This window comes from Rana temporaria, chromosome 2, assembly GCF_905171775.1.
Source record: "Rana temporaria chromosome 2, aRanTem1.1, whole genome shotgun sequence".
NCBI lineage: Eukaryota > Metazoa > Chordata > Amphibia > Anura > Ranidae > Rana > Rana temporaria.
Window position 1 is genome coordinate 1161875 of NC_053490.1, and position 15336 is coordinate 1177210.

A 15336-nucleotide genomic window follows, 5' to 3' on the forward strand; every position below is an offset into this window, starting at 1 on the left:
ATCAACTCACCCCCTCCATCTCCTAATCTCACCCCCTCCATCTCCTCTCATCTCCTCAACTCACCCCCTTCATCTCCTCAACTCACCCCTTCCATCTCCGCAACTCACCCCCTCCATCTCCTCAACTCACCCCTCCATCTCCTTAACTCACCTCCTCCATCTCCTCAACTCACCCCCTCCATCTCCTGATCTCACCCCCTCCATCTCCTCAACTCACCCCCTCCATCTCCTCAACTCACCTCCTCCATCTACTCATCTCACCCACTCCATCTCCCCAACTTACCCCCTCCATCTCCTCAACTCACCCCCTCCATCTCCTCAACTCACCCCCTCCATCTCCTCATCTCACCCCCTCCATCTCCTAATCTGACCCCCTCCATCTCCTTAACTCACCCCCTCCATCTCCTCAACTCACCGCCTCCATCTCCTCAACTCACCCCCTCCATTTCCTCAACTCACCCCTCCATCTCCTCAACTCACCCCCTCCATCTCCTCAACTCACCCCTCCATCTCCTCAACTCAATCCCTCCAGCTCCTCAACTCACCCCTCCATCTCCTCAACTCACCCCATCCATCTCCTCAACTCACCCCCTCCATCTCCTCAACTCACCTCCTCAATTTCCTCATCTCACCCCCTCCATCTCCTCAACTCACGCCCTCCATCTCCTCAACTCACCCTTTCCATCTCCTCAACTCACCTCCTCAATTTCCTCATCTCACCCCCTCCATCTCCTCAACTCACGCCCTCCATCTCCTCAACTCACCCTTTCCATCTCCTCAACTCACCTCCTCAATTTCCTCATCTCACCCCCTCCATCTCCTCAACTCACGCCCTCCATCTCCTCAACTCACCCTTTCCATCTCCTCAACTCACCTCCTCAATTTCCTCATCTCACCCCCTCCATCTCCTCATCTCACCCCCTCCATCTCCTCAACTTACCCCCTCCATCTCCTCAACTCACCCCCTCCATTTCCTAATCTCACCCCCTCCATCTCCTCATCTCACCCCCTCCATCTCCTCAACTCACCCCCTCCATCTCCTCAACTCACCTCCTCAATTTTCTTAACTCACCCCCTCCATCTCATCAACTCACCTCCTCAATTTCCTCACAGATCTTAAACTTTCTGAGCGACATATCAGTATGGATGTCACATCCCTTCCTCATCACTTCCTCAAACTCAATCTTTCTAAAACTCAAGCTTGTAATATTTCCTCCCCCCAATCCCCTCCCCCATGACTTTACCATTGAGATCAACGGCACAACCATTGGTCCCCCCCCCCCACACATGCCAGTAGACTCTGACCTCTCCTTCTGCCCCCACATTCAATCACCGGCTAAATCCTGCCACCTTATTCTCCTCAACATTTGCAGAATTTGCCCCTTCCTGACTAACGACACCACAAAACAGCTTATTCCCTAGTTGGTTATTTCCCGACCTTGACTACTGCAACTCTCCCCTCACTGGCCGACCCTTACACAGGCTCCTCCCCCTTCAGACTATCATGAATGCTGCTGCCAGACTAATACACCTCCCTAACCGATTCATGACTGCTGACCCCGTCTGCCAATCCCTTCACCGGCTTCCCCTCCCCCATTGTATACAAATTCAAAATGCTAACCATAACATACAAGGCCATTCACAACATCGCCCCCCATCTACATCACCAACCTCATCTACAGATATCGCCCATATCGTCCCCTCTATTCCTCCTAGGACCTCCTGCTCCATTGTTACCTCCTCCCATGCTCACCTCCTGGACTTCTCCAGATCCTCTCCCAACCTCTGGAACTCCCTGCCCCGGTATGTCTGGTCAGCCTCTACCCTTTCTGCCTTTAGGCGATCCTTAAAAACTCACTTTTTCAGGGAAACCAGCCCAACATCGACCTAAGAACTGTACTTGAGCCCCTGCCCCATAGTATCATCTCCTGCAGGCATTACCTTTTGTAATACCTCCCCCCTCCCTTTAGAAGGTAAGCTTCATGAGCAGCACCCTCCTATCACTTCTGTGTTGATCTGTATTGTAATTGTACTGCCCCCCTCTTTATTGTAAAGTGCTGGGTAAACTGTTGGCGCTATATAAATCCTGTATAATAATAATAATAATAATAATAATATTCACCAAAGCTCCTGATGGTGGGGATTGGTTTTACTGCATGTTAGTATTAGGAAGTGGTCCTCAGGATCACCCCACCAGGAGGTGAGCAACCAGTAGCAGATATAGCAGGTAGGGATCAAGCAGAAGCGTAGTCAGTAAAAAAAGCTAAAGGTCATTAACAAGGTTGGGGTTAAGCAGAAGCATAGACAAGGAACAAGCCAAAAGTCAGTAATGAGTGTAAGAGAAGATATGGTTGGCAGCAGAAGAGACAATAGCAAGATATCAGCTGGAGAGAGCACAATAATCTGGCAAACAGGAAGTGAAAAGGCGTGTCTTAAATAGGAAGTTCATGGGAGGTGCAAACAGTTCAAGGTTCACCAGATGTGTATAGTATGCCTGTAAAATAGCGCTTGTTTCCCGTGTTTAGAACAGTCCCTGCACAAAATGACATTTCTAAAGGTAAAAAAATCATCTAAGACTATTCGCGGCTATAATGAATTGTTGGGTCCCGGCAATACAGATCAAAGTCATAGAAAAAAAAACAGCCTGGTGATACCACGTCCATCTCCAAAGCTCAATTCTAAAGTGCTATTCTTAGAGGCCAGCTACTCTCACCTGGCTGCTTAAGTAATCTCTCCTCTATGCATGGCTCCACCCCAGGCCCTATCAGAGAACTCTATATTAACCTTTGCTTTTCAGGGTCCTAGACTATGGAACGCTTTACCAACCAGCATTCGGTTGGAGGAAAACCACCTGACTTTCAGAAGACAGATCAAAACTCTGCTCTTTTGATGTCATGAGACACGAACAACTAGCGCCCAGAAGCGATTCAGTTCGCATGCGCCGCGCTTTATACGTTTTTCATTCATTCATTCATTCAACCTGTGCACTGCAAGCCAGCCCTGCTGATCAACAGTGTTTGTTAAGCTATTGTGTGTTTGAGTTCCTGCTTGCCATGTGCTACGTCTGTCTCTGTTTTCCCCTGAAGAAGCGAAAATCGCGAAACATGTTGGGAACATGCGATCTCTGTGTGCTTTAAACTGCAACATTGTTTATTGATGACCACCGTAAACTATAACCTTGATTGGATCATGATTTTATACATATTTTGTATTTAATAAAATTATTTTGTCATTTTTTAAGACGCGTTCTTTCTCATTATTACTGCTCTACCTATTGCACCGCAAAATATCACCTTTGTCTTTTTGTCCTGAATTCAACATTTCTATTTGGGATTAGGTGCCGATATCAATAGGTGATTCTATTAGTGCTTGGACAAATCAAAAATAATTTGGTGTGTCCTGTTTATCCTTGTCTGCTAGTCGCCCCGACCTTTGGCTTGTTCCTTCACTATCTCTTGTATCCTGAGCTGCTGCTTCCCCTCTATTCTCTATTGCCTACTGTAAGTGTGAGCTGGGGGACTCTGGGGGCCGCGATATGGATCCAGTTGCAGCCCAGTCCATCCTCACCACTAGAGGCTCTGGTGAACACCTGCTGGCTCTTAGATTCCGCGCCCTGGGCAATCTATGCTCTAGCTCCATGTGGGATCCCTGTTAGTGCTCCAGTGGACCTGCCTTCCTTAAAGGGATTGTAAAGGTAAAAAAAAAAACTAAATATCTTCCTTTATCTTAGTGCAGTCCTTCTTCACTTACCTCATCCTTCCATTTTGCTTTTAAATGTCCTTATTTCTTCTGAGAAATCCTCACTTCCTGTTCTTCTGTCTGTAACTCCACACCGTAATGCAAGGCTTTCTCCCTGGTGTGGAGTGTCGTGCTCGCCCCCTCCCTTGGACTACAGGAGAGTCAGGACGCTCTCTACGTTGCAGATAGAGAAAGGAGCTGTGTGTTAGTGGGTGTCCTGACACTCCTGCTCGCCCCTCCCCATCAAGAGGCTTTCTTCACACCAGGGAGAAAGCCTTGCATTACGGTGTGGAGTTACAGACAGAAGAACAGGAAGTGAGGATTTCTCAGAAGAAATAAGGACATTTAAAAGCAAAATGGAAGGATGAGGTAAGTGAAGGAGGACTGCACTAAGGTAAAGGAAGCTATTTAGGGATTTTTTTTTTACCTTTACAACCCCTTTAACCTCCCCAGTGTTCCGTCCGCAGCAGTCAGCCGTAGGGTCCACTATCTTAGCGGTGCACTCCTGACCCCATCGGTTTGCATCTGTCACCTGACCGCAGGTGACCTGACACCCAAAAAGACTTGCAGCTGTAATTGCAACGAAAGGGGGTTCTACAAAGTATTGACTCCGGGGGGCGCCATACAAATGCCCCCCCCCTACTTTTCACATATTTATTTGTATCATTTATCATTTTCCTTCATGTGACAATTTGTGTTGGTCTATCACATAAAATCCCAATAAAATACATTTACGTTTTTGGTTGTAACGTGACACAAATTTGGGGAATTTGAATACTTTTTCAAGGCGCTGTATAATTAATGAAATACATGGGCGGGGTTTAGTTATTTGATTTTCAAATCGGATTGTTCATAAATGATTGCCGTCTGTCATTGATGTGATCTTTAATTTCTTCTTTCCAGAACAGAAATGGATCTCCCGGGATATAATAAGACCTCGTCCTTCTCTCACATGGAATTTATCCTCTTTGGGTTTCCGGGAGTCACAAAGCACCGACCTCTCCTCGCCCTTCCCTTCTCCCTCATATACGCGGTGATACTGAGTGGTAATTCTGTGGTTATGTTGGTCATTGTGTTGGAGAAAAGTCTACACACTCCGATGTACACGCTCATCTTTTCTCTCTTGGCCACCAACGTTGTGTACACCACGGCCATCACGCCCAAGATGCTTCTAGGACTGTTTGGCCTTAACCAGATCACCTTGGCGGGCTGTTTGGTGCAGATATTCACAGTATATTCCAGCATCATGGCCGAGTCCACAATTGTGCTGCTCATGGCAATAGACAGGTACCTAGCCGTCCACCAGCCACTACATTACCAGGAGATTGTAGTCAAGAATTTAATTGCTCATTCGGCAGTCAATGGCGTGCTTCGTTATAGCTTTGTTGTCCTTCCTCTGGTCATTACAGGTGCCCGACTCCGTTATTGCAGGTCCAATATCATCCCTCACTTCCATTGTGAAAGCATGATGCTCTTCAGCCTGGGGTGTGACGAGTCCAGAGCCCAGATTTCAGGATTGGTGGTGAGGACCCTCATGATGTTTTGTGACATCCCCATCATCCTAATTTCCTATCTGAAAGTTCTTCACACTGTCCTTAGGATTGCGGCAGGAATGGCTCGGTATAAAGCCCTTCATACCTGTGGTACCCACCTGGTGGTGGTCATCCTCATCTATTCCTCTGGATTCTTAATCTCTGTTCTGTACCTGCCGGGGAACTCCACTTCCTACGACCTTCAGAATATCTGCAGTACCATCTACTTTCTGTTCTCGGCAATGGTGAATCCATTTATCTACGGTCTACGTATGGAGGGGATCAAGTGCAATTTACGGAAACGCTGGGGGAAGAAGAAAGATCTACCAGTTAAAAAAATAAGACGCCGAGACTGATCTGAAATCTCTAAATTAATTTCTACTACATTACAAGCATGTTTCAGCAGTAGGGATGGATGGGAAATGTTTTTGAACTTGAATTTTTCTAGAATATTTGCGGTTTTGGTGCTTGCCCCAAGCTGGCCGCAATGATGGGTTTATTAACAAACTGTCACGGCTGGGTTCAGCCCTTCCTCCTCTGAGCTGGCCGCTCAGCTGTCTAATTGCCAGCTCCTATCTCTCCACAGTGACTCACCTGTCGATGAGCCTGCTCGTCATTCCTGCCTACTTAAGCCGTCCAGCTCAGTTGCTCTCTACCTTCGCCTTGGTCAACATCACAGAGCTTGGCTGACGTCCCTTCTGGCTCCAGATCCTGATACTTAAGCCGTCCAGCTCAGTTGCTCTCTGCCTTCACCTTGGTCAACATCACAGAGAATAGTCCTGCATTCTTGTTGAAGTCTTGCTTGGCTAACGTCCCTTCTGGCTCCAGATCCGGCTCGTCATTCCTGCCTACTTAAGCCGTCCAGCTCAGATGTTCTTGGCTTTTGTCTAATGTCAGAAAAACATGAATCAGACTGAGACAGAAGTACAGTTAAATCACACTTGTTTAATAATAAAAACATAAACAGAGTAAGCATAGTCAAAGCGATCGGATAGTTGGTCAAGCAAAATGTCATAGAGCCAGAGATATACGTAGTAGAACAACAAGCAGGATCTGGAGTCAGAAGGAAGGTCAGCCGAGCAAGTCTTCAATGGGAACGCAGGAGAAAGTCTCTGTGATGTTGACCAAGGTGAAGGCAGAGAACATCTGAGCTGGACGGCATAAGAAGGCAGGACTGACGAGCAGAATCATCAACAGGTGAGTCACTGTGGAGAGATAGGAGCTGGAAATTAACCGACAGCTGAGCGGCCAGCTCAGAGAAGGAAAGGCTGAGCCCAGCCCTGACACAAACCCACGTATTGGACTGAATGGAAAATGACAATATGGCATAAGTCTCCACAGCCTCACTTAACCTTCTCACGGTGTGCTCTGTTTACAATGTAGCCCATCGATAGAGAAGTCCATTTATAAAAATGATCTTCAATGGACATCTACAAAATTGCAATATTTTTTCACTGTATTACAGTTATGGGTGTATTTTTTAGGGGTGGTCCCAGAATGCAGACTGTGGTTTTATAACGTTAATACAAAAAAAAAACTACCATACCAAAGTAAACGCTCTCAGCTGCTTCATCTTTCAAAACCGCCCACTTTATTACATGGAGATCAAAAAATTTATATAGCAATATAACTCACAAACTCAAGTTTAGACAAGTTCTAGTGTCAAAAACAAAGCAATTACCTCTGTAGATCCCCTTTGATCCCCAAATGCTAATGGGACCCCCAGGGACAGGGTGGGCTAGCATTTCATGTTTGGGTTGTGGACCTCAGCAATAATGAAGCAAAGATGAGAGACAGTCACTCTTAGATGCCAAACTATAGGAGCTTATTGACCCATGCCCAATACTCCCAAGGAGTGAGGGTGAGGGCACAGGATACCCATGAACTTATAGACTCCAGAAAAGGGTACAGTTTTCTTAGAGAACAAATAAGCTGACCCAGCACTCTGTGACTATAGCTCCTGACTGTAAAGTACTTGTTGGTTCAGCTGCCAACACCCTGGGGAGAAGACACCATACTCCAGTGATACTCCAGTGATGTCCAAGTTTCTGATCCAAGGCCAGGTCACTCAAGACATCTGGAGGTTCTCCATGGCTCCCCAAGCTTCAGGTTACACAAGCTAGGCCTCAAACCCAGGCCTTACCATATGGTCACCCTCACCAAAGAGGATTCAACAACTAAATACCCCCCCTTCCCAAGCTCAGGAAGAACTGACTTCTAAAGTTCACTATCTAAATATCTATACCTTCTTCCAGCATGCACCATGGGCTGGCCAGGGATGGATAAATATTCCTCGTTCTGCTTGGTGTGGTCTCTCATAATAATGCCATTGGGTACCAGGGACACCTACTGGCAGCAGACAGAAACTGGCAATAGGAAGGGCTAAAAAAACGAAACCATCTGTTCAGCTAAGCTGACCCCAGCCTAGCACCACTAAATATAAATAGACACACCCGCTCTTGGCTGGGTGGCTACACTTGGTTCCCACCCGACTAGCCCATTTCACTCAAGGCTGCAAGGAAATTATTTCCGTGGCTGCGCCGACCTGTTTAACCTATTCACACACATGACCTGCCCAAAAGAACAATCCCTGTGTAAGCAGGTCTATGACGTGTTGGCTATATTGTTAGATACACCCCCTATCTCCACGCACCCAAGGGAAGCCCTACTCAGCCTTAAGCCAGGCGGCCTCACAAAGCACCAATTTAGACCTCTAAGCAAACAAGCCTGGCTTCTCTTCTGATGACTGAAGTCGAAAGCAAACTTCACAACACATTTTTCAACAAAACTTTGAAAAACAGACTCAATGGCCAAATTCATGGTCGGGACCTGCTAATCGGCTGTGTCCAATCACAGCCCAGAGCTCTGTGTTGACAATCAACACAGAGCTCAGTACAGAGGAAATGATCTCTTTGTTTCTGGTCTCTGCAAATCAGGGATAAGAAACAAAGAGATCTTTAGTAGAAAGCACCACACATCACACATTGTTGGGCACACATATAACCCCTTAATCATCCTAGATGATAACCCCTTTCAGGCCAGTGTCATTAGTACAGTGACAGTGCATATTATTATCACTCATCACTGTATTAGTGTCACTGGTGATGCCATTCCCCATAACTGAGGTCCTCCATCCCCCATAATTAAGGTTCTCTTTCCCTCATAACCAAGGTTCTTTATCCTCCATGACCAAGGTCATCTATCCCCTATAACTGAGATTTTCCAGCCCCCAAAATTGAGGTCCTCCAGACCTCCAGCCCCCATGACTGATGACCTACAGCCCCCATAACTGAGGTCCTCTATCCCCCATAACTGAGGTCCTCTATCCCCCATAACCGAGGACCTCTATCCCCCATAGCTGAAGTTCTCCATCCCCTAAAACTGGGGTCCTCCATCTCACATAACTGGGGTTCTCCATCCCCCATAACTGAGGTCCTCCATGCCCAAAACTGAGGTCCTCCATCCTCCATAATTGAGGTTCTCCATCCTCCATAACCAAGGTTCTCTATCCCCCATAGCTGAAGTTCTCCATCCCCTAAAACTGGGGTCCTCCATCTCACATAACTGGGGTTCTCCATCCCCCATAACTGAGGTCCTCCATCCCCCATAATTAAGGTTCTCTGTCCCTCATAACCGAGGTTCTTTATCTTCCACGACCAAGGTCACCTATTCCCTAAAACTGAGGGTTTCCAGCCCCCAAAATTGAGGTCCTCCAGACCTCCACCCCCCATGACTGATGACCTACAGCCCCCATAACTGAGGTCCTCTATCCCCCATAACTGAGGTCCGCTATCCCCCATAACCGAGGACCTCTATCCCCCATAGCTGAAGATCTCCATCCCCTAAAACTGGGGTCCTCCATCTCACATAACTGGGGTTCTCCATCCCCCATAACTGAGGTCCTCCATGCCCAAAACTGAGGTCCTCCATCCTCCATAATTGAGGTTCTCCATCCTCCATAACCAAGGTTCTCTATCCCCCATAACAGAGGTCCTCCAGCTCCCATAAGTGAGGTTCTCCATCCCCCATAATTAAGGTTCTCTGTCCCTCATAACTGAGGTTCTTTATCTTCTACGACCATGGTCACCTATTCCCTAAAACTGAGGGTTTCCAGCCCCCAAAATTGAGGTTCTCCACCCCCCCCCATGATTGATGACCTACAGCCCCCATAACTGATGTCCTCTATCCCCTACAACTGAGATTTTCCAGCCCCCACCACTGAGCTTCTCCCTTCCCCCATAACTGGTGTCCTCCATCCCCCATAATTAAGGTTCTCCATCCCTTACAACTGAGGTCCTCCAACCCCATAACTGAGGTCCTCTATCCCCCATAACCAAAGTTCTCCATCCCCTACAACTGAGGTTCTTCACCCCCCATAACTGAGTGTAACGGAACCCCAAATGGGACAGGGGTTAAAGCCGTTTAGGATATTCCATTCCCGCACACAAGGCAGCTACCGACACTCCACAATCCGGTGAACACAACCCATACAGATTTCCCCCAATAATGAGACACAGCTCTGTTTAAGGTTCAACAGGAATAGCCAATCTTTATTGAGAAAGTAGGCTCTTATATACACAAAAAGAATACTGTAGTAGCCAAATGAACAATGACCCAACTCCACCCACAACATCACACAATGGTTCCTAACGAGCCCCCCAATACACATCTTTTAGTAGACATTCTGTCTCGGGGCTCCTGACCTAATTTACATGAGCTAATTAACTTCAGCTGATAATTCATACACCTGACCTTTAGGCTGTCTGTTAACTCATGTAACGGCTACCCACTGGTGTGAGGGTCTCAGCCGTTGGAGACGTCCTTTTCCCTGGCAAGCTGCGATATGCAAGTACCGCCGGTATATCCCATCGAACGCCCTTCCAAGAAACGAGACGGGCTACGTTTGCAGACTGACTTTATTTGCCACATTTTTCCTCCTTATATCTGGTTACAACTGTACAGAAACAAATGACACTCCCCCCCCCCCCCAGGTGGGACTTCAATACACACACTTTGAAACAATGACACTCCCTTGAGCCAATCAGCTGCTAGCCGTTTTGGCTGATCGATTTCCTCCTCACTTTCTACAAAAGCTTTAAATGCAGTGAACGGTATTTTCTTTCCTGTAGCATCAGGAACTGCAGGTGTAATGGGCTGTCTCGCTCTTACCAGTTCCAGTTCTTGTCCCCTCTTCGTTTGTATCTCTTCCCTTGCTTCCCGGAACAGCTGGTTGATAAGTTCCACGGACGTTTCTGGATACAAGGATAATCTCCGCTGTACAATCCCAGTAATTACATCTTCTTTGCTGACAGGTGCAAGGGGCTCAGTTCCTTCCATGGATCCATCCATTTCGTCCAGCTCCAGCAGTTCAGCTATCAGCTCCCTCCGTGGTCTGTTGCTGGCGCTCCTACCACGACTCTCCAATAGATCTTTTAGTGTGGATCTTTTCAGCCTGGCGTACTGCGACTCCATTCAGCACTTGCTCTTTGGATAAAAGGACCATCCCACCGCTGCCAACCAATGTAACGGCTACCCACTGGTGTGAGGGTCTCAGCCGTTGGAGACGTCCTTTTCCCTGGCAAGCTGCGATATGCAAGTACCGCCGGTATATCCCATCGAACGCCCTTCCAAGAAACGAGACGTGCTACGTTTGCAGAGTCAAGCAGACTGACTTTATTTGCCACATTTTTCCTCCTTATATCTGGTTACAACTGTACAGAAATAAATGACACCCCCCCCCCCAGGGGGGACTTCAATACACACACTTTGAAACAATGACACTCCCTTGAGCCAATCAGCCGCTAGCCGTTTTGGCTCCTTAACTTGATCAGACAATAGAATTCAATTAACCTTTAAAACAATTATCACTCACACATAATCCCCCTCAGCAGACACCTCACAGGGGGGCTGTTTACCTCCACAAAAGAGAGGTAATGAAAGAGCAATGAAAGAGACTTGTCCAATTAACCCTTTGAGCTCAGAATACAATGTGGTACATCCAATTGTGACAAGCCATGCAGTTCCTTGTAGTCCTCATGAAGATTATAACTGTCCCGGCAGCATAGTCCATGATCCGTTACAACTCATAATACACATTTATCACAGTAGCAAACTTAATTACCACAATAGACAATAGAATGCAATCACAGCAAGCTTTATAGTACACTACAGACAACACACAATACAGGGTCAATTAGCACCAGCCACAATGAAAGACCCTTAGAAGCCATCCTAGATTCATTTACATCACACCAGACAGACAGGTGGGCTGCAGTCCAAGACATATTCTGCATGTCCATTATTTTCTGGCTCAATCTGTGCCCAAAAGTGTCTCCTGTTACACTGGGGTTCTCCATCCCCCCTAAGATGAGGTCCTCCATCCCCCATAAATGAGCTCCTCCGTTTTCTGAAATCTGAAATTTTCTAGCTCCCAAAACTACAATTTTCCATCCCCCATACCTAAGATTCTTCATCTACCAAAAATTAGGCTCTCCATCCCCCATAACTGCGGTTCCTCATCCCCCATAACTGAGGTCCTCCATCTCCCATAACTGAGGTCGTCTATCACCTATAACTAAGGTCCTCCATCTCCCATAACTAAGGTCCTCCATCTCCCATAACTAAGGTTTAGGGATGAGCCAAACACCCCAAGGTTCGGTTCGCACCAGAACATGTGAACCCCATCAAGTCTATGGGACATGAACGTGAAAAATCAAAAGTGTTTATTTTAAAGGTTAAAAGGTTAATATGCAAGTTATTGTCATAAAAAGTGTTTGGGGACCCGGTCCTGCCCCAGGGAACATGTATCAATGCAAAAAAAAGTTTTTAAAAATGGCAGTTATTTTCGGGAGCAGTGATTTTAATAATGCTAAAAGTGAAACAATAAAAATGAAATATTCCTTTAAATATCGTGCCTTAAAAATCATTGAAAACAACAGCGTAGGTTCCCCCACCCAGTCCATGCCAGGCCCTTTGGGTCTGGTATGGATATTAAAGGAAACTCCAAGACAATTCGTTTTTTAAATGGCATGGGGGTCCAAATCCATACCAGGCCCTTATCCGAGCATGCAACCTGGCAGGCTGCAGGAAAAGGTGGGGGGCCAGGAGAACGCCAACCCCCTCCTGAGCCATACCAGACCACATGCCCTCAACATGGGGAGGGTGCTTTGGGGTGCCCCCCAAAGCACCTTGTCCCCATGTTGATGGGGACAAGGGCCTCATCCCCACAACCCTTGCCTGGTGGTTGTGGTGGTCTGCGGGTGGGGGGCTTATCAGAGTCTGGAAGCCCCCTTTAACAAGAGGGCCCTCAGATCCTACCTACCCCTATGTGAATGGGTATCGGGTAGATTTTACCCCTACCCATTCACCAAAACAGTGTCAAAAAAAGTAAAAACGTCAGAAGACAGTTTTAGACAAGTCCTTTATAAAACAAAATAAAAAACTGTCCCGCGATGTCCATCCATCTCCAATCACGGCGCAGTTGGACGCGAAAAATAGGAAAAAAACAAAAAACAAACAAAAATACTCCGCCTCCATGGGAAGTGTCCTGCCGACTGCTGTCTTTTCGCTGTGACAGCTCTTATATAGGCAAGGGCAGGGCCACCCTCTGATGTAACCTGGATGAGCCCACCCCCTCTGATGGCACATGACATCAGAAGGGACGGGTCACTTGGTTACGTCACCGGGTGGCCCTGCCCTTGCCTATATAACAGCTGTCACAGCCAAGAGACAGCAGTCGGTGGGACACCTCCCATAAAGGCAAGGTTTTTTTATATCTTTTTCGGGTCTGTCGGTGCCATGAAGATGGATGGACATTTTTTTTTTTTTTAAAAAGGACTTGTCTTGTGGTTTTTACTTTTTAAAACTTTTTTGGGTGAAAGGGTAGGGGCACAATGTACCCCATACCCATTCACATGGAGGGGGGCAGATTCTGATAAGCCCCCTGCCTGCAGACCCCCACATCCACTGGGCAAGGGTTGTGGGGGTGAGGGCCTTGTCCCAATCAACATGGGGACCCTAAAGCACCCTCCCCATGTTGAAGGTATGTGGCTTGGTATAATTCAGGAGGAGGGCACTCCCTGGCCCCCCCTTTCCTGCGGCCTGCCGGATTGCATGCACGGATAAGGGTCTGGTATGGATTTTGGGGGGACCCCCATGTCATTTTTTTGGGCGCAGGGTTCCCCTTAAAATCCATACCAGACCTGAAGGATCTGGTGTGAATTTTGGGGGGGGGGGGACACCACGCCTTTTTTTTTGCTGTGGAGTTCCGCTTAAAATTTATACCAGACCAAAAAGGCCTGGTATGGACTGGAAGGGAGGAACCCGTGCTGTTTTTTTCTGAATTCTGTTATAGGGTTCCCCTTAACCACTTTAATACACTGGATTATATATATATTGTACACTGCATTATATACCATGCACTGTATTATATATACTACACTGACTGCACTATATACTCTGAGCTGCAGTATATATACTATATGGTCTGCACTATATACGCTGCAGAAAAATTGGGCCTTAGGTGTTGGTGGTACCAGAACACTGTAGGCCCTCACAGTTACTCTTGGTGGGCACAGGAATGGGATCCGCTGTTTAATATTATTTAACACTTTTTAATTACAAGCCACAGTCAAAAAAGTGCATAAAAATTGGGCCTTAGGTGTTGGTGGTGGCAGAACACGATAACCTCTCACAGTTACACTTGTTGGGCCCAGGAACGGTCCCTGCTGTTTAATATTATTTTAAAAACTGTAATTGCATGCCCCCATTTAACAGGGGCAGACATTTGGGCCTTGGGTGGTGGTGGTGCCCTAAACCAAAAATATTGTTGGAAGCTAGCATCATCATAATGGAGGAGGAATAGGATAGGCAGCATAGGCAGTCTTTAATGAATCCAAGATCCATAGAAAATTCAATCAGTTACACCAGCGTCAGGTGCTTAATAGCTGCTGATCCAGGACTAAATAATTTTTTTAAATGTGAGCCTATCAACGGAGTCTGTGGACAGGCGCACACTTTGATCCCTTAAAAACACTCCAGCAGCACTGAATGTGCGTTCAGAAAGAACGCTGGATGCAGGACAGGCCAGGAGCTCGATTGCATATTGAGCAAGTTCTGGCCAGTGGTCCATCCTCAAGACCCAGTAACCAAGTTGATGCTCTGTTGGAAAGGTTCTCTAGGTCTGCTCTTGCCCCTAGATATTCCTGCACCATATAATGCAGACGCTGGCGATGGTTTATTGAACCTATCAGACCGAACAAAGCCTCAGAAACACGTTGCCCAGCACCAGGAAATGGTAACCTCCCAGGGTATGGAAAGGCGTTATACAAACTTTTTTTAAAGGCCTCCTGAAGATGTTTCATCCTCTGCTCCCTCTGTGAAGGCAGGACGAGTTCTGCAACCTTACCCTTGGGATCTGGAGAACCCGTGTTATGGCAATAACTTACATATAAGCCTTTAAAATAAACACTTGATTTTTAACGTTTATGTCCCATAGACTTAACAGGGTTTGCATGTTCTGGTGCGAACCGAACCTTGGCTCATCCCTAAACCTTAGTTATGGGGGGTGGAGGACCTCAGTTATAGGTGATAGAGGACCTTGGTTATGGGGGATGGGGAACCTCAGTTATGGGAGAGAGTCTCATTTTTGGTAGATGGAGAACCTTAGTTATGGGAGATGGAGAATCTCAGTTTTGGGAGCTAGAAAATTTAAGTTTTCAAAAAATGTAGGAGCTCATTTATGGGGGATGGAGGACCTCAGATATGGGGGGATGGAGAACCTCAGTTGTAGGGGATAGAGAACTTTGGTTATGGGGGATAGAGGACCTCAGTTATGGGGGATAGAGGACCTCAGTTATGGGGGATAGAGGTTATCAGTCATGGGGGGTGGAGGACCTCAATTTCGGGGGCTGGAAAACCTCAGTTATAGGGGATAGAGAACCTTAATTATGGGTGATGGAGGACCTCAGTTATGGGAGATGGAGAACCTCAATTATGGGAGACAGAGAACCACAGTTATAGGGGATAGAGAACCTCAGTTATGGGGGATGGAGAACTTCAATTATAG

The 15336-nt window shown here is 46.9% G+C and overlaps 1 protein-coding gene across 1 annotated transcript; it reads left to right on the forward strand.

Annotated features, from left to right (window-relative positions):
• The first annotated feature begins 4648 nt into the window (after positions 1-4648).
• Positions 4649-5626, forward strand: LOC120928749 (olfactory receptor 52Z1-like). The gene has a single exon (XM_040339738.1). It carries the CDS (start codon positions 4649-4651, stop codon positions 5624-5626), a length of 978 nt encoding a protein of 325 aa, XP_040195672.1.
• The last annotated feature ends 9710 nt before the right edge of the window (positions 5627-15336 follow it).

Bases quoted from the DNA above. Each gene is read 5' to 3' on its own strand.
- LOC120928749 (XM_040339738.1), top strand. From the start codon at position 4,649: ATGGATCTCCCGGGATATAATAAGACCTCGTCCTTCTCTCACATGGAA.